Consider the following 24,669-nt stretch of genomic DNA (forward strand, 5'->3'; position numbering starts at 1 on the left):
TTTGTTATGTGCCAGGTTAATTTTTCATTTAAGATAAGTCTTATCAGTTGTAAAGAACTTAGGTTTGATTTTTATAATACAATAGTGCACATATCTACATATCTAAAAGATGCCAAAATAAACGGAAAAGTAAGGCTTGCAAATTTATTAAATAAACTAATTGATTTGGAACTGCTCTTTTGAAACAATTACTCCAAATATTAGTGTACACCATCATCTGTTTCATTTCTTCGGCGCGTGTAGAGTGGGCAAATGTAAGGCCCCAGAAGACTGAAAACTGGTTGCGACAACTTTCGTTGCGGCCGCCGAAGAAGTCGCCCCGTTTGGGCCAAGTTAGTTGGCGTTTTAGCTCCGCTCGAGACGGTCGTGCATCGCTTCTCATCGCATCGGCTCTCAGATCCCGAATCCCACCAAATCGCAAATCCCGCATACGGAGTGCATCACTTGGCGATATCCGAAAGAAAGAAAGGTGCGCGCATGCGCATATGGAAAGCGGGAAAAGCGGCGGTCGTGTGTTCTGCAAGACGGAGCGTGAAGTGCGGCATTGTTTGCATTTAATATATATATTATATATATACACACATGTATTTATTTTGTATTTTGTTTTGTTTGTATTGTGTGGCTCTGCCTAAATGCGGATAAATATGCGGAAAACCTAATCCGCCAAAAAACGAAAAAAACAAAAAAACAAAGATCGCAACAACAGGCGACGTCAACTGGCCATATCGATTGCAAGCCAACCGGGCTGTGTGACACTTTTCCGCGGCGCAGCAAAACAGGTTGCCATCATAGTCGTTTTGGCCAGCACCTAGGGCTGCTTCACCTGCTCGCCAGTTTACCTGGATCACCGCCTGGCTGGTTGGTGGGCATGCTGTCCACTTTGTTTCGCCATTCCATAACGACAGCGAGGGGAAAACGCTGAAAGGTTTGCGAGTGGCGCGAATCCGCGACAGCGGAGCAGGCGCAGGACAGCTCCAGATCCGTACCCACATCCACATCCAGAGCCAGATCGAGATCGAGATCGGAGCCCAGAACCAGGATGTCGGACATATACTACTGCAGCAACAGCCAGGTGAGTTCTAGTTCAAATCAATTACCCGTGGCCGCCGCCAGGAAATGCGGCTAATTCCAGCGCGGCCAGTAGTTAAACTTAATCAGAGGTCTGAAAGTACACATTTCTCCGGTTCATAATTGGATTATGGGGCGAACTTGGAACTTCTCTTTCTCCGCGTCCATATGGCAACTGGCCAATGTGGCAGTAACATTCAGCATGGCTTTAGGTATCATTAATTAAATCTGCAAATGCTGTCTAATTAAGATTTAGGCTGCTGGTTAAACTAGCACAGTTGTCTGGATTCATAATGCATACAAAATACCAATCCAATTTCATTTACTTTTACTAGAAAAGTTAGTAAAGCCAAGCTGATCTTAGTTCGTAACTTGGCAATGCCTCAGATAGTTTTTGAGCTAGAAAATCTAATATCTTGCAGATACATAGAGGATTTAAGCCTCTCCCTGCGCCCAGGGGCCAAAATCAAGTGCATTGTTTTGGCCATTTTCCAGACAATAGTGAAATATATCCGCGGATTCCTGGAGGCCACTTACCATAGCATACCCATACCCATACCCATTGCCATGCCTTTGGAAATGCCTTTCGAAATTCCACAAAATCCGATGGGGCTGCGATTATCGGTGGGGATTCTTGAAAGGGCAACAACACTCGTTGGCTATTTGGTCTTTGGCTTATTTTTGGTCACTCGGCTTAAACGGCTTTCCAATCGCTGTCATAATTGGAAATCGTTGAGCTGCCATAATTAATGAAACAAAAGTAAAAGCGTCGCGTTGTTTGGTTTTTTTTGTCTTTATGTTTTTGTCGTGCTGCGGATTGGCATTATGCAATAATGCTGCACTACTAGACGGCGATATCGGTAACCTGCTAACGTTGGCCAATCTGCAACGGGATCGCATCCACAGCAGTCCACAGCATGTACAGTGGCCACTCGTGTTAACGCCCTCGTGCGATCGCACACTTACTATTCCGCTCATTAGAGTAATCAGTTGTATGATCATTCATATTAGCCAGTTATAAAATGTTACTATACTCACCCACTTCATTGTGCATTCACTTCTAACAAAAAAACAGCTTAAGTTCAATAAATTTAGTTAGTAAATTGGGTAATGTTTAGTTAATTTTAAGAAAAATGTAAGAGGAACTTAAAATGTATGAAAAGGAATCAAAAATTGAATAATTTCTATCGAATCAAACAATTAGTGACCGCTTTGCTTGCATTTTGGCCCACTGTGTGAGCTTTGGCTACTGTTAAGTTTATGGAAATTACAATGCCACGCCCCCTTTTCGTAGCTGGGGGCAGCAGCATCCCCACACTCACGCACACATGCAAAGAAAGAGAGCAGCGACTTCAGCTGCGTTTAAGTGAAAGTGCGTCCCGTTATAAGCCAATTTTGACTTAGTAACTTACTTTTGCCGCTCGCTGCTGCTGTTGTTGTTATTAAAATTGTTGATTGTTGCTTTTGCCGCGGGCGCTTCGCTGTTAAAATCTGGCCCGCCTCAACGAAAGAAATCAAAAGTTGGCCACACTGCAAAAAATAGTGATTATTTTGAACTAAACTTAGATATTTAACAAGAAAGTTATGTAGAATGCTAAATGGTTGGTATATCATTAAATTACCTATGCAACTTTATTTGCATTGGCTTATTACTCAAAAATTCAAATTGCTTTAAAGTAAACTCTTATTTCTTTCTGTGCAGAATGCGTTGTCGTCTTCTGCGTCTTCGCAAATCTTCAGCTCCCTGCGATTTTAATTTGCAGCTGTTTTCATGCAAAAATGTCAGTTTCTGTTGCTTTTCTTTATTATTATTATTTCCCTCTTGTAATTTGTGTCTTGTTTTTTTGTTTCTCGTCTTTCGCATTTTGTGTTTTGTATCTTGTATTTCTCCCAGCAATCAGCAACTGTTTTTGGTGGCGTGTATAAATTTGTTTGTGAAATGAGTCGTTGAAAACTGCGGACGGTTGTTTCTCTTTCTTTTGTTGTCTCGCCTGATGAGAATTTTTCGAAAAACAAAATATGTCGTTTCTAACAATAATAGTGTTAAGTTGCTGCCTTCAAACCGAATAAGCAAATGCTCTACGCTTGTAATATTCAAAACAAGTTGCTCGCAGATTGGTAGTTTTGTTATTGAAATAAATTGGGATTTGAAAAGCTGGTAACTTGTTTTATCTAAAGACTTCAGAAGAAGAGTGTTTCTTATGTTCGTGCATTGTTTGAAGAATCAAGAATCTATTCTAGCAAATTGTCTCCATTAAATGTGGCGTTCTAATGGATTCGCAATTGAAACCAAGGCCATGGACTTCGAAAAAACTGCATGTGAAAGACATTTGTTAAGGGTATTATTCACCACATTTTGGAACCAAGGCTTTTCGACCAAAGTTTGACCAAAGTTTTTCTCGCTTGTTAGTTGTTTATTGTTGTTAGTTGTTGCCTGGTCGATGTTGGTTGTTGCAGGGCGTGTGTGGCTTAAATAGGGCCCCCTCCCCCCTCTAACTGCTTTTGTTTTTATTGTTGTAATTGTTGCTGTTGGCCGCCAAAGGCAAAACAACGAGCATTGAGCAATTTGGAGTTTTGCTGCGATTGTTGTGGGTTCATTCCATTCCATTTCATTTCGATTCGTTTCGTTTTCTTCTCACAAGTCCGCCCGCTGTAATTTAAACTGCGATCTGTAGGAATACGTATGCATATGCACAGCTGCGAACGAAGAAATAGGTTTCGTTTTGGCCAAGTTAAGGAGATAGCCACGCTTGAAATTATCTGATTTTTGTCATATATTTTTGGTAATAAATAATCAGTATTTTTTTGATAGCAGTCAGAATAATTGTCCAAATGTGGAATGTCATATCTCGTTGAATTCGTAACAAAATTTCCTAACGAACTGTATTCAAACTTCGAAATTCTAATTTTTTGCCATTTTTCGCAAATTTTGATGATGTAACCCCTTACAAAAAATGCGAAAATTTGGCCGAAAATGAATTTATCAAAGTCCCTCCAAAAGTGATAGGGATGGTTAGTATTGGTAATTAGGAGCACAAAACGGTAATTCTTTTGATCCTGTGGCCATTTTTAGTCAAGTTATAGCCAAAAAAGCCAACATGAAAATTTAGTTTTTTGCAAAAAATCGTTTCCCTGATATTTTGTAAAATAAATAATCGGTATTTTGAGCATAACATTGAAAATAATGGCCCAAAAATGGAATGCCATACCTCGTTGAATTCGTTACAAAATTTCCTAGCGAACTGTATTCAAACTTCGAAATTGTAATTTTTTGCCATTTTTCGCAAATTTGGATGATGTTACCCCTTACAAAAAATGCGAAAATTTGGCCGAAAATTAATTTTTCAAAGTCCTTCAAAAAGTGATAGGGATGGTTAGTATTGGTAATTGGGAACACAAAAAGGTATTTTTTTTGATCCTGTGGCCATTTTTAGTCAAGTTATAGCCAAAAAAGCCAACGTGAAAAATGAGTTTTTTGCTAAAAATCGTTTTCCTGATTTTTTGTAAAATAAATAATCGGTATTTTGAGCATAACATTGAAATTAATGGCTCAAATATGGAATGTCATATCTCGTTGAATTCGTAACAAAATTTCCTAGCGAACTGTATTCAAACTTCGAAATTTTAATTTTTTGCCATTTTTCGCAAATTTTGATGATGTTACCCCTTACAAAAAATGCAAAAATTTGGGCAAAAATGTTTTTCCCCAAATCATAAAAGTAGTGATAGGGAAAGTTAGTTTGGCTTATTAGCAGCACAAAACAGTAACCGTTTTAGCTGTGCTATCATTTTTGGACAAGTTATGGAGAAAACCACCTTAAAGAATGGTCAAAAAAAGTATGCAACATTTGTTCTCCTATTTAAATGTTATCCTACATAGGCAAAAACATAAGTCAATATATATTATTTCATTCAATGGTGGTAATGAGTAATTAATTAATAAATTATTTTCCCGCTGAAAAGGAAAGACCATAGTGCTGTGACCGCGACTGTGCGTCGCCATGTGTGTGAGGCTTGGCATTCCAATAAGTCCATGGGTCTAGTCTCGGTCTGGAGTTGGGGCTTGGGTTTGGGTTTGAGTTTGGATTTGGATTTGAGTTTGAGTTTATGCGCCAAAAAGTGATTGCAGCGACGACGACAACAACAACAACAACAACAGCAGCAACAACAAACTCGTTTGGCTTAGAAACAAACGCAACAACTTTCAGTTGTCTGCCGCCGATTTTGCTTTGCGGCGATTTTTTCCATGTTTTTCTAGGCTTATCTGACTCGTGGGGCCCCATTATTGTCTTAGCCATTTTCGGTTTTCGTTGGCGAATTTTTCCCTCACTCTCTTCTCTATTTATTTGTTTTTTTCCGCCTTTTTTGCACAATCACCAGCGACACCAGAAATCACTAAAGTCTTAAGAGCAAAAGAACAACAAAAGCGCTCAATCGGTTGCAACTATCAGTAATAAACCAAATTTGGGATAGAAAATCTATTTGAAATCAACAATGATGTGGGGAAACTTTTCGTTTTGCACTGAGATTTGCCTATTAGCCATATTTTCATCCATCTTCAAGCTGCGTTTTCCATCATGTGCAACAGGTTCACCTTACCAAAGAAAATCCAGCAATAGCAACAAAAAGCCAGCAGCAACAATATGAAACAAAATGTTGTTGCCATTTGGCCAAATGCCACAACACAGCAACAACTTGGGGGATTGGCAACAAAGTAAGCTGACTTAACCCTCTGAAAGTCAGCTACTACATTAATATATTTAATGTATTAATATATAGATATATGCATGTTTTATTAATAGAAATATTGACTACAGCAAAGAATTTAGGATTTTGTAAAATTATTTAATATGAAATAAGCAATTATTGCCTAGAATAATCAATAATCAATATAATCACAATGTTACCAACTTGTTATTTAATTTCGAGTATTATTTTCAGTGCTTTTGAGCGTGGTCTTTAGTGGGTTAAGCTGAGCTTGATTTTTCTGCTGGTCTGAGCACAATCAAATATTTTCTGAATCGACCTTTTGACAGAGCAAAGTAGCAAATCATTAAAGCAGTAAAGCGGTTAAGCAGCGGAAAAAGCACTGTGGAAAATAAGTAACTCCGTTACCTGCGATTTGTTAAAAACTTTAACTCAAGTCCAATTGATTTTGTAGTATTTTTTTTCTGTGTAGGCTGCTCCTGTGAGTGCAAAAGAGAGAAAAGAACTTTCTCCCACTGCATGCATTTTTCGACAAATGTCATTCAAATAAATTAGAAGTAAAGTGTGTAGACAAGGGGCAGGAAGAGGGGCAGGGGGAAGGCCAGAAGAATGGAGGAGCAAACAAAACAAGCAGTGACAAAAGCCACAAAAGCGGAGTCTGCGCGCTCAGAAGAAAGTAGCACAAATCTTCAAGCTCTGCTCACAACATTTCTTCGCTCTTTCGCAACGAACTCTTATTACTCGATTTATGGCTATTTCTGCTTAGTAAATATATATTTCTGATTTATTCTTGCACATATTTATAGTACTTGAAAACTAGAAAACGACTGGCAAAAAGCGCACTGCTTGCAGCCTTGAACCAGTGACGTCAGCGGCGTGGGCAAATTGTTTTTTTTAACTTTTAATTTTTGCTTGCTTTTTCAAGGCGTGTTTTTTTCGAATTGTTTTCTTTTTGGCTGTTTACCTTTTGTGGCATTTTCCTGCTGCAGTTGGTCGTCCGAAATAGTTGCAAAATTTCAATTAAATATGCTAATCGCAGCGGAAATTAATTTTTGTCTTTTTTTTTTTTGGGAAATTGTGGGAATGTCAAAGTTTTAAATAAACATTTCGCAATTGCCTTGAAAATACAAATAAGTCGTGGGATCTGCATGAAAGTCTTTGACGAAATTGAAGTTTTATAATAAGTTAGGATGAGCATTTAAGTTACGTAAAGTGATCTACCCATAGAGGAATTTCTCGATGCAAACATTTAGTTCATCAACCCCTATTTGGCGTCTTTTTCTATTCTCTTCTCATTTATTTATTATTTATTTATGCTAATTTGTTAGCTTATCTTTGAAATCTACCTTGGTTCCCACATAATCGCAGCCATTCCCATTTTGGCCCCAAGAATCGCATTCTGAATAGACAATTCTTCCAGCCAGAAGACGGCTGAAGAGAAGAGCAGGAGGGGTATATGTGCGGCCAAAAAGAGAGGGCGATAGAGGAAAATAAATGAACAAATGGCCAAGAAAGCGCCCAGCGGCATTCCAATGATCGATTCTTTTTTTTTTTTGTTTTTTAAACTGAGAACTTTCTACTTCATTTGGAATTCACAACAAAGCAGTGGGTCCAACTTAAATAGCTGTCAAGTTACACTGCAAGAAACAAGGTTACATCGATTTTTGTGTTGCATGCTAAAGTAGGAGAAACTAAGCATTTGGTTCAACTAGTCGCTTAGTTCTTTCTATTTTAATTAATTCCATTTTTATGATTATGATTTATTCCAAGTATATATGCCACCGCTTCTTCCCAGTGCATCCTCCTGCTGCATTGCATTTTGATTTGCAATAATTGGTGGGGCCTGCTAGTTGTGATCGTAGGCCGACGAGTGAGTCACTCCGACTTCACCCACTTCGACTGCGAAGAGGCACACACCCAGAAAAAATAAATAAAAGGCAACCCAGTTTCCAAGTGGCCAGAAAATCGGAGAATCGCTGAATCGGAGAATCGGTCTCAGTCACGTCGTCGTCACCGATTTCTCGGCACTAGCCCAAACCAAGCCAAACCAAGCCGAAGTCTTCCATCAGGCAGCGACATCTATCATCTATGCGTACGCTTTTCCATACCCACCCGATATGATCCCATCTGATCCTATCCAAAAGATAATCCAGCACGCACGTAGCCATGCGATTGAGGGGCAATAGGCGTGCTATTCAGTTTTGAAAACATTTTTTAGAAATTTTTGAAAAGCAAGAAGATTGTACTTTTAGTTATAGATATTTTCCTGGCATGTTTATAGATGGGCAGTCTATATATCGTTTTTATGGTTTTGTAACCATTTGATATCTGTTGAATGCATAAAACACTATAGTTCAGAACTTCTCCCATCTCTTTTCTCCCAGTGCATGGCGGAGAGAGTGAGAGCGGAACAGTTGCAGTGGCAAATGCTCCTTGAAGGGGTCAAAGCTGTTCGCTTTTATCTTGCGGCTGAAGTCGCCTTGTCGTCGGATTTGTTAGTGTTTTTACCATTATTTCTTTTTTTTTTTTGTTGTGCGCCACTTTGAAAGAAGGAGGGCTCCTCCGCCCGTTTATTGTTCAGCTGCAGCTTTCCCCCGTTCGTTCGGCAAACGTTCCGTTATTAATTCGTCACGATTGAGTGGCAGCTGCGACTGAGAAAACTGAGAAAACTGAGGAAACCGAGAAAACTTCAAGAAAACTTCAGACCGGAGTCTGCGGCGGCTGCTTGAAGGGAAATTAGTGAAAAGCTGTCACAGCTGCCGTTTTGTGCCATTCCATTCCATTCCAGTCCCTTCCCTTCGCTTTCCGCTTCCGCTCCATTGCCCGCTACCTCCAGCACTTTGGGGGCACGTGTCTCCACTTCCAAATGCAACAATGCACTCGACACACGGTGAAATGTGATACTTGAGCGCAACAACTCGGTGCTCCTAACTCAGCGAACTGGACTTGTGGCCCAGGGATTGGTGTGAAACTTGACCAGTGGTTGCACTACTGCATGTGGCATGTGGCATGTGGCATGGGGCATATTATGCGTATGATGCCATGTTGTTCCTAACTCTGCTAACTTGGCTGTGCGATGGTCTAGCGTCATGAAACTCGACCCACAGCCCTATTGGCCACTGACTTGGGTTTCCTGATCGTTGCACAAAGGCTACTCGTAGTTGTAACTTGACCCAGACTTGCAATTACCATGTTGCATTACCTGCTATTGCGAAACGCACGCCGATATGATTTAATATCCGAGTTGATATTTGAACGCATCTGGGCAGACAATTAAGTTAATTCACTTCCCAAGACGGGTATTATTGAGATTTCCTAGCGCAGACAGTGGGAACCAGGGACAAAGAAGCAACCATTTGATGCCTCAATTTGGTGTATATATAGGCCTGCCATTGTAACCGCATTTTATTAGCCCAATTTGTAGGATCGGTTCCATGGCTCCATAAGCCATTGTTTCTGCATGGAGTATATGCATGGCTATTTGCAGTCTTTTAATTGTTCTGTGGAAACTCTTACTCGCAACATGGGCGCATAATAATGCGAATACAAAAGTCCACAGATGCCACGTTTCGTTTTCGCTTTTCTTTCACACGGGCGACTAATTAGGAAAATTCGTGGAAAGGCGACTGGCGGGGCGGGGCGGGTCGGTGGTTTTTTGGGAGCCAAGAGTCGATGGCGACTGCAGTTGGCTCAAACATGTTTGCCGAAACGTGTTTGCGGTGGCAGAAGCAGAAGCGGCAACAAAAACACTTTCATTTCCAGCTGCATCGCCTTGGCTTTGAAAACGTACAATAGCTGCAAGAGCAACAACAATGGGGCACATACATATAATGCAACAAAATAAAAATGCAGTGTATTTTCGACTGCAATTGGCACGAAAAAATTCGCTTTCGCTTTGTGCCAGCCAGTTAGCCAGGCTAAAACCAAACGATTCAAAAATGCGAAGCTTCTTCGCTTTTTCTCGAATGACACTTGTCAATGTGGAAATGGAAATGAAAATGGAAATGGAAATGGGAATGGGGAAAAACGAGTTCGTGGCCTCAGTCTTTTGAACTCTGCCACATATCGAAAGCCTATAAGCCTTCCAACTTTTGACTGGTTGACCTTATGCTCTTTGCGACGCAAAGAAAGTTGCAGCGAGATTTTCGGAATTTATTTTTATATATATTTTTTTTTTTTGTATTTCGCTTGCTCGAAAAGGAAAGCGACCGCACTGATGACCGAATTTACCAAAGGCGCCCTTGATTGGTTGAGATGTTTATATAGATCCTATATATATCGTATATCATATAGATCATATCATTATAATAGATCAGCATGGCAAAAAAAACAGAGGTTTTCCCTTTTTAACTGGTGTAGCTACTTACAGCGAGAACTTTCGTTTTATAACTCCCAACTCAACATTGACGTAACCATTTGGGCTTAGGTGCTCCACCACATACCAAACTCCACGCTCGGAACCAGCCGGCAAATCTCGGCTAGCGGAGATCAGTGACCGAAATAGGCGGCAAATAATGGGAGCAAACTGGTGGCTGTGCCAGCGAATAATCAAAAAATATGTAAATATGCTAAACGAAGTGGGATAAGCAAGCAATATGAGCAGCGAAAAACCAACAGTGAAACTTTCTTTTCTTGACATTGGGGCCCGAATGCCCCTGCAATGTGATGACTGTCGGCTGTTGGCCTTTTGTGTTGGTCAAAACTGGAGCGAGCCGCGCTCATTGCTCGAGCCATGTTCAAATGGGCCCAGAGGGCGGTGCTGAACGGCGATTTGTTGTTGCGAGCGGTCCACCGCAGGCGGGGGCCACTGTACGGGCGGACCGTGCTAAATTCGTAGTCGCGCAATTAGCACCTGTCCGCTTGGTTAGCTGGCTAGTTTCGGGCGTCCGGCGCATGTCATCTCCATTACCAGGTCTGTAACAATGGATTATATTCGTTTTCACCACTCGCTGGCCGGCTGATCGCGGTACAGTGAGCACCCGGCGAAAGCGACAGACCACCATTTCGATTACATGGCCAAAAGAGCGCAATTACGATTGTGACACATTTTTAATTGCACCATGTGACATAGTGCAGTGCGCGAAAGTGCTTATTATTAGTTGGTTATGTAATGGAGTTAGTTAATTTACCAAAGCGGATCGATACAAATACATATATTGCTTAAGCGGATTATTAAACAGTAAGCTAGTTAACTTAATCTTTTTATTAAGAGCAAATTAGTAAGTTGAGCTTCCACTTGCACGAACCTCGAAAGTCATTACATGTGTGTGTCTACTGTAGCTCAGTGTTGTATACTTTTTGGTTTTTATTGCTGGGATAACTTTTTTGACCGTGGGCGCTTGTGTTTAAACTGAATTCTTGTTTATTTGGTGTTTGATTTGGATAGATATCTAACTAAATCTTGATAAATTGTCCGTTTCTAACTAAGTAAGTAATGTTTTCTGTCAAAATCTAATTCTTTCAAAGCAATTTGCTTGATAATCTCTTATTTTTTGGGTGTCCGCTTAAAAAAAACTAACTTTATTCCAGAAGCTTTAATACTGTTTACAAACTTTGTAGCTAAAGCTGTCTTAATTAATTTCTTCTTATCATTTTGCAGATGAAGAAATCGCGCGACGCGGATAAATCATCCGCCCCGTTGTCCGCGGCCAGTATCAATGCGAATGCGACCAATTTGTCGGCTGCTGATAAGAAGAACAACAACAACAACTGCAGCAATCGCAACAAAGAGAAGAGCATGCAGGCGAACGGTAAAAATTGGAAGGTGAGCGCAATTAACGCAACTGTGCGGTAATTAAGCAAATCAAGGAAAAACAGAAGCGAAAGTGGTGGGTGGAATGGAAAATGCAGGGAAATGCGAAAGATGCGAAATGAGATGAGGTAACTGCGAAAATCTTGATGCACGTGCGCCGAGCACGTTAACCGTTATGCGGCCGACTGACTCTTGACTCGCTCACTCTTGCACACACTGTGATGCTCCAACTTTAACCCTCCGACGGCCCAGTATGTCAATACAGTCGCGGGCCAGACACTAGTTCCAAAAAGAAGCAATAATAACAAAGGGAGCTTTTTTTTCGTTTCTCATCGTTTAAGCAATATATTTATTTTCTTATATTAGTAAACCTTTCTTTTCGTAACAATTTCTTAAATAATCTTTGAATACTTTTTGTTTAAGTTAGCTAGTAAACTCCGATTGAATCACTTTCTAATGCTAATTAACAATTACACGTCGGTTATTGCATTCATTTGCATGCTTGAGAAGCTAAACAGAATTGGCGAAATGCGATTGGGAAACTGGGCGGCCGAGTGTTAAAGTGCGTAAAAGCGTTAAGAGTGTGGAATTGGCCGGCGAAAAGTGTTGACCGATGTGGGGATTATGAAACGAGGAAGCCATTCGGGTTTAATTACTTGTTGTTCGCTGGACTCTAGTTTGCATTGTTATTGCTGTTCGGCTGGCGTTGGCAGCATCACATATCATATGGAACCACATGGAATCACATCACATGGAGGCACGCAGCCGACGAGGAAAACTGAAACTGGGCCGAGTGCTGACCCGTTTTCGTCTTGGCCCCAAGAAAAGTGGTGGCAACAGCCGGCAGTGGTTTTTTCCTCTTACCTTAGTTGCGCTTTAATTGTTTTTCTAAATTGTGCCCGTGTGTCTGCGTTCTGTTTTTCAGCTTTTTTCTGTTTTTAGCCGCTTTCGCAACTGCAACATAAAAGCCAATTCCTCTCCTCTTTCGCCGCTATGTTACGTGCTATTTCAGTCTGCTTAAAGTAAACACAGGCTGTGCTCATACTACAGCAATGATGAATTATTTATTTTTGTAATTGAAAATTCCTTCTAAATTCTCTTATTTAAATTCAAATTTGAATTCAAACTAAGTTTGTTAAACTAACGGTAGCTGCATCTGCTTCGGTTGGCAACGCCGCCCCCTGCACGCTTCATTAAGTTGGCAACGCCAACGGCGCGCAATTTGAATTAATTGCTAGGCATAAATACACACCAGAAAATACCCAGAAAACGAAGTCCGAAATGCAATACGAATTTCCTTAATTAATGCTGGCTGCTTCCTCGCACAAAATCCAAATATCGCATGTCGCATTTGCATGCTGCAGCAGCATTAAAAACGAGAAAAATCATAATTTTCAAGTGCGAGATTTTGAATTTTTCACCAGTTTGAGAGTTTTCTCAGCCGGTTCGTTCCGTGATTTGATTTAACGGCATGATTTGGCTGAAAATTGAACAGCATTTAAGGCGCTTAGCTGGTCAGCGACCTAGCTTAATTATTGAGTCCGACGAAAAGTGCTTAATACTGACGAACGCAAGTGTGTGTCTCTTTCTTTTTTCCTCATTTTTATTCGGTTCTTCGCAGGGCATTGTCCAGAGTAATCCCAATCCGAGTGGCGGTGTGGGCACCACGGCTCAGCCGCCAAAGGTTTTCCACAACACCCGATGCACAAGGCACCACAAACCGCACCACAGTCACGGTAATGGAAGTGCAGCTTCCGCCGCCGGAGGAGCAGCAGGCTTGGCCAATGGACAACCACCACTGGAAGCCACACAGCAGCGGGAAAGGGAACGGGAACGAGATCGGGAGCGGGAACGGGAAAGAGACAGGGAGCGAGACAGAGAGCGGGAACACCAGCTTCATATGCACCAGCACAATCACGGGCTGCGGAGAAAATCCGAGTCCGTCCTGTCCACCGACTCGGACATCCGCTTCACCCGCCGGAAACTGGGCGATGGCCAAAAGTGCGGCTGTGCCGTCATCGCTGGATTCCTCATCGCCCTCCTCGTCGCCGGAATATTTGTCTATGTGGGATGTGAGTACTTTAGTAAACAAAAATATTGTATTTGATACATTACCCACTGATGGTTTACCCCATGTAGATACCTATTTCCGACCGGAGCCGCTGCCAGATCGCGTTTTCCGCGGCCGCTTCATGGTGCTGAACGACAAGTGGAGCATGGAGCTGGCCAACCAGAACTCGATGAGGTTCCAGCACAAGGCGCGCGACTACCGGGAGCGGATCAATCTCACCCTGCGCCGATCCGATCTGCGGGAGGCCTACGAGGGCAGCGAGATTTTGGCCCTGGATGGGTGCGTAAAACTGCTTTACTTTATTTTTTAGCTTAGGAGCGCACAAAAAGTACATCCCCATATCCTCTACCTCCTTATTTATTCCCCTTATCAGCAGTCGCATATTTTTGGTGTCCACAATTTTCGTTGCATACTTTTGGGCGCCGCCAGATTGCGAACTGCGCTGAAATTTGTCGATTTTTGGCAATAAATTCAATATTTTAGATCGGTTTTTTTGCTATAACTTGACTAAAAATGGCCACAGGATCAAAAGAATAACCGTTTTGTGCTCCTAATTACCAATACTAACCATCCCTATCACTTTTGGAAGGACTTTGAAAAATTTATTTTCGGCCAAATTTTCGCATTTTTTGTAAGGGGTAACATCATCAAAATTTGCGAAAAATGGCAAAAAATTAAAATTTCGAAGTTTGAATACAGTTCGGTAGGGAATTTTGTTACGAATTCAACGAGATATGACATTCCATATTTGGGCCATTATTTTCAATGTTATGCTCAAAATACCGATTATTTATTTTACAAAAAATAAGGAAAACGACTTTTGGCAAAAAACTCAATTTTCACGTTGGCTTTTTTGGCTATAACTTGACTAAAAATGGCCACAGGATCAAAAGAATTACTGTTTTGTGCTCCCAATTACCAATACTAACCATACCTATCACTTTTGGAAGGACTTTGAAAAATTAATTTTCGGCCAAATTTTCGCATTTTTTGTAAGGGGTTACATCATCCAAATTTGCGAAAAATGGCAAAAAATTAAAATTTCCATGTTTGAATACAGTTCGCTAGGGAATTTCGTTACGAATTCAACGAGGTATGACATTCCACATTTGGACAATTATTTTCAATGTTATGCTCAAAATACTGTTTTTGAAAATCAATTACCAACTTATCGTTGGTCGTTTCGCACGGTACTTGAAATCAAAAAATCTCCCATTTCCCCCAAAAAAAACAACAAACAACAAAGTTTTGACATTCATTCCGTTTATTGTGTTCTTTGAAATTGCTCTAATATTATTAAGTCTGTTTATTATTGATTTAATAACATTTTCCTTAACAATAATTGGTTTGCTGGTTTTTGAATCGACAGGAGCGAGGATAACAACAACATAGTCGTTCACTTCAACATGATCTTCGATCCGTACGCGGGTCTGGTGAGCAGTGGTGACCTTTTGGCCCTATTCCACGAGGAGATGACCCAGCCGCCGCAGCAGCGCCGCCATTTCGCCAACATGACGGTGGATGTGGCCAGTTTAAGCATCAAGGAGACGACCGGCCTGATCGAGGAGCCCGTGATGTCCAGTTCGCCGCTGGGCGGACACGATGAGACCACCGAGCCGGTGGTGACCACCACTCCGGCTCCGCCACGTCGCTGCTCACCGCTGGAGCTATCCTACTGCCGCCAGGTGGGCTACAACATTACCACCTATCCGAATCTTCTGGGACACGCCAGTTACGAACAGTTGGCCGAGGACGTGATCGTGTTCCGGGAACTGGTGGACGGTGAATGCCATCGGGAGGCCTACGACTTTGTGTGCCGGCTCCTCCAGCCGCCATGCGACACGCACGGCTCCGATATGCAGCCAACTCCGGGCCAGATATGCCGCGAGTACTGTGAATCCTTCATGGCCGGTTGTGGCGGTCGATTGCCGCAGCGCTTCCGGCAGTTCTTCGACTGCGAACGCTTCCCGGAGTCCACGGGCACCCAGTCGTGCCACCAGAAGCCGCACTGTGTCAGCGACATGCAATCCAATGTCCAGAGTCCTCGGCTCTGCGATGGCTATGCCGATTGTCCGGATCTTTCCGACGAGCGCAGCTGCGCCTTCTGCTCGCCCAACGCTCTGTATTGTGGGCGTGGCAGGGCGTGTGTGCCGCGCAAGGCACGATGTGATGGCAAGGCGGACTGTCCCGACGGCGCCGATGAGAAGGATTGCCGTGAGTAACCAGTTGTTCCCAGGAACCATCTCTACAGATTTTAGGTTGATAAATATATTAAATGATTTTTATATATTTTGTAGTATCTATAGCTCCACTGGCCGCCGATCTGCTGCAGCCGGAGCCCCTGGTACCGTACCTCTCCCGCTTCCATTCCGCCGGCTACGCCGTCTTCTCCGAGAAGGGAGTGGTGGGCAAGCTGTGCGCCGAGGGTCTGGAGGGCGATGCCAAGCTGGTGGTGCGCCAAACGGTCTCCGAGTCGCTTTGCAAGTCCCTGGGATACGAGTAAGGATACAAGTCTATTATTTATGCGAAATAACGTAAAATATGTAAAATAACCTTTTAGATCCGTGGAAATATTCGACGTGCAGAACGATACGGAGCGTTTAAACGACTACGTGCGTGTTTTGGATCCACATGCGCCGGAGATCAGCTTCATACGGACGCACTGCCCCCGGCGACAAGTGCTCTACGTGGGCTGCGGGGAGCTGCGCTGCGGCGTCCAGTCGGCGCTTTTCAATGCCAAGCAGCACCTCTCGCTGCCGAAGATGTCCGCTCCAGGGGATTGGCCCTGGCTGGTGGCCCTGTTCCGCGAGGATATCCACGTTTGCGACGGCACCCTGATCTCGCAGGACTGGGTCCTCACCACCGAGGGCTGTTTCCAGGGCCAGCCGCGTGCCACTTGGATGGCCATTGTGGGTGCAGTTCGTCTGTCCGCCAAGGCACCGTGGACGCAGAGGCGCCGCATCATTGGCATGATCAAGAGCCCGGTAGAAGGTTCGACGGCGGCACTGGTGCGCCTGGAGACTCCGGTCAGCTACTCGGACCATGTGCGACCCATTTGCCTGCCGGACGCCCTGCAGAGACGCCTGCTCCAGCAGCCACCGGCCCAGAGGAGATCCCATGTTCCGGTGGCCGAGCGATTGGAGGGTCAGCTTGTGAGTCAGCAGCGAAGTCGATTGTCGCAGGAGAACCAGCAGTTCTTCCTGATCCCATCGCAGGAGCAGCAGGACAGCTCCACGGAGAACCAGGAGGATGAGGATCAGGACGAGCAGGAGGATCACTTTGGCGGCGAATCCGCCGCCTCCTATATGCCCAAAGCGGAGGCTTTGCACCAAGAATTGGATGGGTACCCACTGCCGGATCATGCGCCGCAGGTTAATTACTACTCCTCCTCCTCCACGGTCACATCCTCCTCCACCGCCGCCCGCACAGCCACCAAGGCTCCCGTTTTGGCGGCTGTTCCGGCTGCCCAGGAGCAGATCTGGACAAACTGCAATACACTCGGTTGGTCCCGGCAGCGGGATCACCTGCAGCGTGTTCAGCTGAAGATGGGCGACATGGCGCCCTGCGAGAATGTGTCCATTGCCACCGTGAACTCCATGTGCATGGAGGCCACCTACCAGAAGTACGACTGCACGGTGAGTAGCCAAAAGATTGGGAAAGGCATAGAGTAGTTTGAAAATATTACTTAGCTTTATTAAACTGATTCACTTCAATGAGAGTAGAGGGGATATAAATTAATTTTTCAGTTAGTTATTTATGATATTACGATGAAAACTGAATTTAATATTTATAAAATGGTATAGTGTATTACGGCGATTAATTAAATCTCAAATCATAATAGACCAGAAGATTGCTTAGGATCTAAAGTCTAAAGTATGTTGCATTCACATAGCTTAAAATTATCAACAAAAATGATTATTTTACATAATATAACATTTGGTTTGGACGTTTGTTTGGTGCGATAGGTGCAGTTTGAGTCTTAGGAACAATGGTTCAACCTTTTAGCTTATGAATACAACTAATTGGAGTATCGTATACGTACTAGAGCTATGTACAATCCGTGATTGGCGACCTAAATGCGAATCGTGCGCATGACAGGAACGGGAGATGGACCAACTGACGTGGACGCAGTGCGTCTTGGCTTTGTACAGACGTCCACGCGCTGGCGCTTCTTGGGCGGCTCCTTCTGCTGGTCATCGTCCTCCTGCAGCCGAGGTATGGAAATCTCATTCAACTGCTGCTGCGACTGTTCCCTAAGGAAACAATTCTGACGATGCACGGGCATGGCGCCGGCAGTTGGCAGCGATCCCAGGAAGCAATTCATCCGGTAGACGGGCACCGGCTTGTACTCCGGCACCGGATCCTCCTTTTCTTGGTCCTCCTCCTTCTGGCCCTCGGTTTGCTCCAAATCCACTAGACGCTTTCGCTTAAGAGACTCGGTCTGGCCCATGCTGCGGCGCATCTTTGACCAGTCAAATCTCAGGTGAAAGGTGATCTCCGGGCAGGGAAACAGAAGCAGGAAATACTCCAGCAAATGCGCCTCAAACACGTAGTCCTTGCCGTTGGTCAGGATGAGGGCTTTCCTTTGGGTCTCCGGAATGGCAAAGCGGGTCATGGCTGGAAAAGTCGGTTAATTAATATCAGAATAATATATATGTACTAGATTTAGATTCTCTACAATTTACTTTCAATTAATTGTCTTCCAAATTTTTAACTTTTTCTTTTCATTTATTTTTATTTAACAAATCTTATTTTAAAATTTAGTTAGCAGAAGAAAATGCTATGAATGGGACTCAATATTTTTCAGTGTTCTTAAAGCAGAATCACGCAGATTTAGGTGTTGAATTAAATAGTAAATTGGCTTGGAAGACGACGCCACTATATTCCACTTCTTAATTCAAATTTCGTGACTCACCTTGGGAGATGACCTCTTCGTAGGTGTTCGAGGATCCGCAAGTGATGAGGTTGGTCTCGCCCTGGAAGAGAATCTTCAAGCTGCTCGTGATATCGGCCATCCTTTGGTTTTCTTTTTGAATATTGTAGTAAAATTGATAACGATCTTCACACTGGCAATCCTTCTTTATCTTTCTCTCTTATTTTCCACAATCTTTCTTGCAGCGATGCGTTCGCTTGGAATGTTGCCGATCGAATGAATGCAAGCCAACAGTTGGCGCTCTGTTTTATGTGTTTTTTTTGTTATTGCGGTGTCCCTTGCTTCTTCTTGCTATCTCCCTTTTTCCTTTTATCTGCCTGCAGCTGCACTCATAGTTGTTGTTTTTGCTATCCTAGGTAAACCTTCGCAGGTAACGGGGGTTGCTTATACATGTGTATACATGTGTGTGTTCGCTCGTGCTCACTTTGAATGGCAATTGGAGAGAGTAAAAAAGAGAGGCAGAAATTACTCATTCAACTTTGTTTTGTTTCGACTGCTCGTTGTTGTTGCTCTACGCCAAGCGCGTTGCTGCATGTCTCGTGCGTGTGACGTCACGATCGCCAATTGGGGTGGCACGAGTTTAATTCGATGGTGAAATATTGCAGAAAAACAGAGTGGATCCTATAATATTATTACGAAATTATTTTTAATTTGAAAGTTTACAGAAACTGTTGACAATCAAATTTTTAACGGTTAATTAATTAAACTTAGCCTTTACAAACTATATAGCATTGTTTAGAGTGGACCAAAATTACAGTTTATAAATATATTTTTAATTTCCAATTACTTGATTTATCTCTGATATCTATAATATTTTTGTTTTGTTCATTTTCAGCAAGAGGAGTATTCGGGAGCGCCCGTCCAGTGCCTAATTCCGGGAACGAATCAGTGGGCGCTCATTGGGGTCTCCTCCTGGCGGATCGCGTGCGGACCCACCGGCGTGGAGCGGCCCAGGATGTACGACAAGATCGCCTCGAATGCCGCCTGGATCCGCGAGACGATCAGCGCGATATAGTCGGGATAGTCCACCAGGGGGCGGGGGCACGCCCCTCAGCGCATTTGTGTAGAAAACGGAACCGAAACTCACTGGGTATTATGTGTGTGGTGTAGCAAAGCAAGTAAGACAATTAAGCATATTGTATGTACTTATGTAACTAACCTGCTCTAATGTTACTCGAACCTATGTAACTCTATGCTAACTGTATTCTTTAAACGTCCTTTTTTTTGCTGTTTTGTGTAATATTTATTAACTATGTTGTAATTGTATGTTAAACATGTCGAAAAGGAAGCAAATTTAGTTGTTAGTCTGTACGTTTAGCTGTTTGTAGAAAGATATTGTTGAATAAAATGAAATCGTCCAAAATCAAGATAATTGTTTTACTGCGGGTATATGTACCACAATTAGGTGGACACGTGCATGGATGCCCATTTCCCATCCTTCTGAAGGCGGTACTGCACCCGATCCGCGATTTGGTCGAGACCCACCTTCAGGAAGTCCCAACGCTGCGGTTGGAATTTCCAAGCGGTACTAGAAGAAGTTTGTAATTATATGTTATTATATTAAATATAGTTATGTAAACGGTGAAACTCACTAGCTTGCTGGCCTCTCGATGGATTTTCCTCTGTGATCCTGAAGGAACTGATCGTGCTTCGCCTTGAGTTCATCGTAGTTAATCGGTTCTCCACAGGGACAGATGTGACCCCTGATTTGGGCAGCCAAATTCTCCTTGGCCCACAGAGCATCCATTTCGCTTTGGGCAAGTTCCACGGCGGTGGCTCCAATCAATCTCACCTGCCAGGTACTCTGATTTCCGGCCCCATCCTTAACATCCGGCATATAGAAGGTGATGCAGGCCTTGGGATTCGCCTGAAGGTTCTTGAAGTTGCGAACGTACCGATGGGTGATGTAGAACACACAGTTATCCTGGGTGAGTCCGCGGTACAGGACAGTGCGGTTGAGCACACCGTATTCCTCGTCCACGGTGGCCAGGTTCATTTCCTGCATGAATCCATCGGGATGTCCTTTGGCGGCTTCCTGAAGGATCTTCTTAAAAAACTCAACGGGATCGGGGGGAAAGTCCTCGATTTTGGCCAAAGAAGAGGTCATATTGGTGGGTTCTTGAAGCGAAAAATATTCTTATAAGTTTATTCAAATTTAATACACATTTTATGTCAATTGGTAATGCAGCTGATAATTTAAGTAATTTAATGGCATTCAAATTTGGCGCACTTTGCCCGCTGTTAACGCTAACAGCGCAGCAACAGAAGCGTAACAGAAGCGCAGTACTTTGCAGCGGTTCTATAATCGATAACCGTTGATTTCACGTTACACGTTACGGGTACTATCGATACATGGAAACGAAACAAATTCTCCCAATTTTCGGCTGAAAACGAGGAAAACCAACTCGCGATTCTGGGGCGGCAGAACGGGAAATCCCGCCGAGGAGCAGCATGACCTCCATTCTGGACATGAAGGCCGGTCCGCCCGACTACTGGGCGGAGATCAGCAACTTCTTTCTGCCGCTGAAATACCTGATCACCAACGACCGCTTCGATTCGATGGTGCGGGACATAGACCTCTATTACCTGATAAACGGTGTGTTCTGGATATTCGTGGCGTTGTCCTGCGGCTACTACGCCTTCCAGCGGCTCTTCCAGGTGGGTCCTGCACGTGGCAAATCCTTTCAATCGCAGCACCCTCGATGCGGCGCCTCCAATTGCACTTTTCTTTTGAGGGGTTGCTCGGCCAATTTGCCGTTTATAAATAAACAGAGCGGACACGGGGCCGGATTCGCGCATTCCGGGGGTGGACGGGGTGCCAACCGAGCGGGGCGCTAAAAATACTGTTACCAACCCTTTGAAAAGCTACACAACACAGCGAAATGCGGCACTTTTTTGTATTGTTTTGGCTTGCAACTAAACTATGAATGATTATTATTTAAATGTGTTGTCTCTTGTAAAATCAATGTAAGGCGAAGATAGTATTGATTTTACTCCCGACAGTGTTTGGGAGTCCTCTCCCATTCGGTTGGCACTTCGCTCCTGGCTTTGGTGATAGCATAAGTCCGGCGACAGCCGACCCATCGGCGCTGACCATAAGCCATAGAAACCATTATCTGTAACGACCCAAGACCAATGCTCGACTAATTGCTCCTCTCCCTTTGCAGTTCTTTCTGAAGTCGTCGAGCATGAAGCACTTTCAGCGGAGGCTGTTCGCCCGCGTGATCTGGAACATCGCCTTCTATGCGGCCAGCTGCCTGTTCCTGCACTTCTACAACGAGTTCATGATCCTGCCGCAGCTGATGAAGAACCAGGGACGCTACTCGCTATTCTACTCCTCGGAGAACCTGATCTTCTATCGATCTCATCAGGCGGAGAAGTTTCAGTTCTACTCGATCTTCATCATCACGTTCTACCTGCATGGGGCGTGGTTGGACTTCAAGGACGCTGACTTCCTGGAGGTGGGCTCCAAGGGACTCTACCTGCTGTCCCTGGTCGCCATCGATGTTTATAGGCAAGTCGAGACACGTTTGGGAAAGGGACCTGGTCCCTACCATTCTAGCCTGGAGCCAATTAAGCTCGAAAATACTAAATACTCTTTGTTTTTAGGTACGAAAACTACTTTGTGGGCCTGAATCTGACGGTGGGTCTGTACAGCATACTCACCGAGGTGCTGGCCCTGTTGGTCCTGCCCAGCACCAATTCACACCGGATCATCTACCAGGTTTTCCTCGGCCTGCGCATCATGGTGTGGGCGTATGTGTTTGTCAACCTGCTGCCCTTTAAGTACTTCATACCCACGCTGTTCGCCAAGAACTTCAAGCTGTCCCTGAATGTGCCCATTTGGTTGTGGTACGGCCTCTCTATTTGGAACTCGCCGGTGCTGCAGTACTTCTACCATCAGATATATCACACAGCGCCGTCGGATTGTTCGGGCGAGGGATCGGCGGCTAAATGCATCCTGGTCAAGGACACCAGTGAGTTCCGGCACTACAAGACACTGAAGAAGGCCTATTTGGAGGTAAAGCTGGCGCACATTAGAACCACGTCCAATTCGCTGCCCTCCGAAACCAGTTCGGCCTCGGCCAAAACCTTTCAGGCCATCAAATGTAAGTTTCTTGCTCTGATTGATGTTGAAAATCTGATCAGTAACCATTTTCCCTGGCAGGCGTCATGATGCTGAAGCGCAAATTGAAGCGGATTCGCGAGGGACGTGGCCATGAGCCGGAGGATGACAACGATGACCAGGCCGTTGATACCTAATCGCGTCCTTCAGCACGGACGCAGCACACTTTTACACAGTAGAAAACCACATTTCCTTAAACCAAACCAAAAAAGACACAAGTTCAGCTTAGGCTAAAAACTCACAAAGTTGAAACTAGCGCTCTCTCTCTCTCACTCAGGCTGATTTCGGTTTATGCGTGTTAGCTAAATCGCGATCAGCGAACAGTGCGTTTTGGTCAACATTCAGATCGTAATCAAAAAGTTGGCAGTACACCTCTGATGCTTGTCAACGTATTATAGTAGGAATATTTAACACTTAAAAATTTGTCAATTTGTCTACGTTTTTGTTGTAAAGACTTTAAAAAGATCAGTTGGTAGCTTTCAATCAAAAATTAATTTAAATATCTCAACGAATTATATATACAACTAAAGGTTGTCAAAATTAAAACATGAATATAAACGATAAATCAAACGTGCAGATAATCTCAAAGGCTATATACGCAAAAATCGAAAAGTGAGGCTTACAAAATTAATCTCCTAGAAGTATTTAAAATAATGTTATATATCTTAAAACGTCGAATTCGACTGTTGCCAAACGCACTGTTCTAATAGTACTTATTCGTGATAAGCCGCAGTGCGTTTCGATGCGAGCAATGCAACAATGGACGCACTGTTGTCACTAGTTAACAATTATTTATAAAAACTCTAGATCAATATTAAATTTAATATCTACCAATCACGATTTAGACAGCACGCATAAACCAAGCGGCTGAAAGACCTTAGAAAATTTAGTTAGTATCGCTCGATTTTTGGCGCCAACGGAGATCGTCGCGGCTGATATATATATATATACATATAGTTACTATATCTCTCCAACTCTCTCTCTCTCCCTCGCACACACGATCGCAGTTTCTCTCTCGTTTAGATTTGTAAGTCGCCTTCAACTTATTGTTGTTGTTTATTCGCTGTGACTTAATGACATATTGAAATATTGTAATGTGTTTTTTTTCGTTCTTTTAATTGAAATATACTATATATGGGCTAAACGAGCGCAATTGAAATGTGTGTGTGTTGTTGTTACTGGTTGGTTGCATTCGTTTGTTTTATTCACTTCTTAGCTCTCCCATCGTGGCTGAAATATTATATTATATTATTAATGTTCTTGCTTTATTTGATATTTGAAAAGAATTCTCTAGTTAAATTTCGGTTTCTCATTTGGTTTTAGGTTTCGCGCTTCTTCCTTCGAAACGTTTCATTCGATATCCTTGCAATCGTGCGTTCTCAAAAGTTTATGCATTTCTACATGAATTCTCATTTGCTCATTTTATATTCGGAATCGTTTTTATAACTGTTTAATTGTACAACATATTTACGTATTAGGTCTGTAAACTAAACAATTTCTTTAGTTTTAAAAACCAAGTAAAAAATATCTTAGTAATTAAAGTAACAGAACTGAGGGTATTTATTTTGGAAAGATTAGAGTTTTGGGGTTTGTATTCCATTTTCACGATTCTAGACTTTTGTAATCGATTGCAAGGGTATTTGAGTGTCGGCTAGCCGAACTTATTATTCCATTTTTATATTAATCCTTCCTCGATTTGTTAACATTGTTTCATATTTTGGTTTCTGGGGCATTTTCTATCGTTTCATTTTTGCTTTGTTTTAAAAATTCTCTCACTAGAAGCTAAGTTTTGGTTTTAATTATAATTTCTTATGTTTTTCTCTTATCTTCTTGTGGTTTTACTTGAATGTTGGTTTGGTTTTAGTTTAATTTTAAACATTATTTGGTTTTGGGTTGGCCAATTTCTGCAAACATTTCGTTTAGAAAATCGTTTTGTGTTGGATTTTTTGTGGTTGGTTTACATTCGTGACGAACAAATTTTTACGTGCCGCGAAATATATTTTTTATTTTTG

General features: G+C 43.0%; 4 protein-coding genes across 4 annotated transcripts; 2 read left to right on the forward strand and 2 right to left on the reverse strand.

Annotated features, from left to right (window-relative positions):
- Positions 1-329: 329 nt before the first annotated feature.
- Positions 330-19,898, forward strand: LOC6725435. The gene is made up of 8 exons (XM_016173608.3): positions 330-1,072; positions 11,375-11,539; positions 13,149-13,599; positions 13,667-13,877; positions 14,968-15,812; positions 15,896-16,097; positions 16,159-17,233; positions 19,367-19,898. Exons 1-8 carry the CDS (start codon positions 1,040-1,042, stop codon positions 19,544-19,546), a joined length of 3,162 nt encoding a protein of 1,053 aa, XP_016038517.1. The 5' UTR covers positions 330-1,039; the 3' UTR covers positions 19,547-19,898.
- On the reverse strand, positions 17,267-18,779 carry LOC6725436. Its single transcript, XM_002106416.4, has 2 exons — positions 18,514-18,779; positions 17,267-18,215 (listed from the first exon to the last, which is right to left on the reverse strand). Exons 1-2 carry the CDS (start codon positions 18,611-18,613, stop codon positions 17,671-17,673), a joined length of 645 nt encoding a protein of 214 aa, XP_002106452.1. The 5' UTR covers positions 18,614-18,779; the 3' UTR covers positions 17,267-17,670.
- On the reverse strand, positions 19,750-21,248 carry LOC6725437 (pyridoxine/pyridoxamine 5'-phosphate oxidase). Its single transcript, XM_016172852.2, has 3 exons — positions 21,118-21,248; positions 20,124-20,649; positions 19,750-20,059 (listed from the first exon to the last, which is right to left on the reverse strand). Exons 2-3 carry the CDS (start codon positions 20,636-20,638, stop codon positions 19,933-19,935), a joined length of 642 nt encoding a protein of 213 aa, XP_016038518.1. The 5' UTR covers positions 20,639-20,649; positions 21,118-21,248; the 3' UTR covers positions 19,750-19,932.
- LOC6725438 lies at positions 20,843-23,816 on the forward strand. Its single transcript, XM_002106418.4, has 4 exons — positions 20,843-21,189; positions 21,699-22,045; positions 22,141-22,640; positions 22,700-23,816. The coding sequence occupies exons 1-4, from the start codon at positions 20,983-20,985 to the stop codon at positions 22,792-22,794; spliced, it is 1,149 nt and encodes a 382-aa protein (XP_002106454.1). The 5' UTR covers positions 20,843-20,982; the 3' UTR covers positions 22,795-23,816.
- Positions 23,817-24,669: the final 853 nt, after the last annotated feature.

The sequence above is a fragment of the Drosophila simulans genome, chromosome X (assembly GCF_016746395.2).
Source record: "Drosophila simulans strain w501 chromosome X, Prin_Dsim_3.1, whole genome shotgun sequence".
Lineage (NCBI taxonomy): Eukaryota > Metazoa > Arthropoda > Insecta > Diptera > Drosophilidae > Drosophila > Drosophila simulans.

Bases quoted from the DNA above. Each gene is read 5' to 3' on its own strand.
- LOC6725436 (XM_002106416.4), bottom strand. From the start codon at position 18,613: ATGGCCGATATCACGAGCAGCTTGAAGATTCTCTTCCAGGGCGAGACC. The intron at 18,216-18,513 runs GTGAGTCACGAA...CGACTTTTCCAG, and splicing joins CGAAGAGGTCATCTCCCAAG to CCATGACCCGCTTTGCCATT.
- LOC6725437 (XM_016172852.2), bottom strand. From the start codon at position 20,638: ATGACCTCTTCTTTGGCCAAAATCGAGGACTTTCCCCCCGATCCCGTT. The intron at 20,060-20,123 runs GTGAGTTTCACC...AACTTCTTCTAG, and splicing joins ATCGAGAGGCCAGCAAGCTA to TACCGCTTGGAAATTCCAAC.
- LOC6725435 (XM_016173608.3), top strand. From the start codon at position 1,040: ATGTCGGACATATACTACTGCAGCAACAGCCAG. The intron at 13,600-13,666 runs GTGAGTACTTTA...TACCCCATGTAG, and splicing joins AATATTTGTCTATGTGGGAT to ATACCTATTTCCGACCGGAG. The intron at 13,878-14,967 runs GTGCGTAAAACT...TTGAATCGACAG, and splicing joins GAGATTTTGGCCCTGGATGG to GAGCGAGGATAACAACAACA.
- LOC6725438 (XM_002106418.4), top strand. From the start codon at position 20,983: ATGACCTCCATTCTGGACATGAAGGCCGGTCCGCCCGACTACTGGGCG. The intron at 22,046-22,140 runs GCAAGTCGAGAC...CTTTGTTTTTAG, and splicing joins GTCGCCATCGATGTTTATAG to GTACGAAAACTACTTTGTGG. The intron at 22,641-22,699 runs GTAAGTTTCTTG...TTTCCCTGGCAG, and splicing joins AACCTTTCAGGCCATCAAAT to GCGTCATGATGCTGAAGCGC.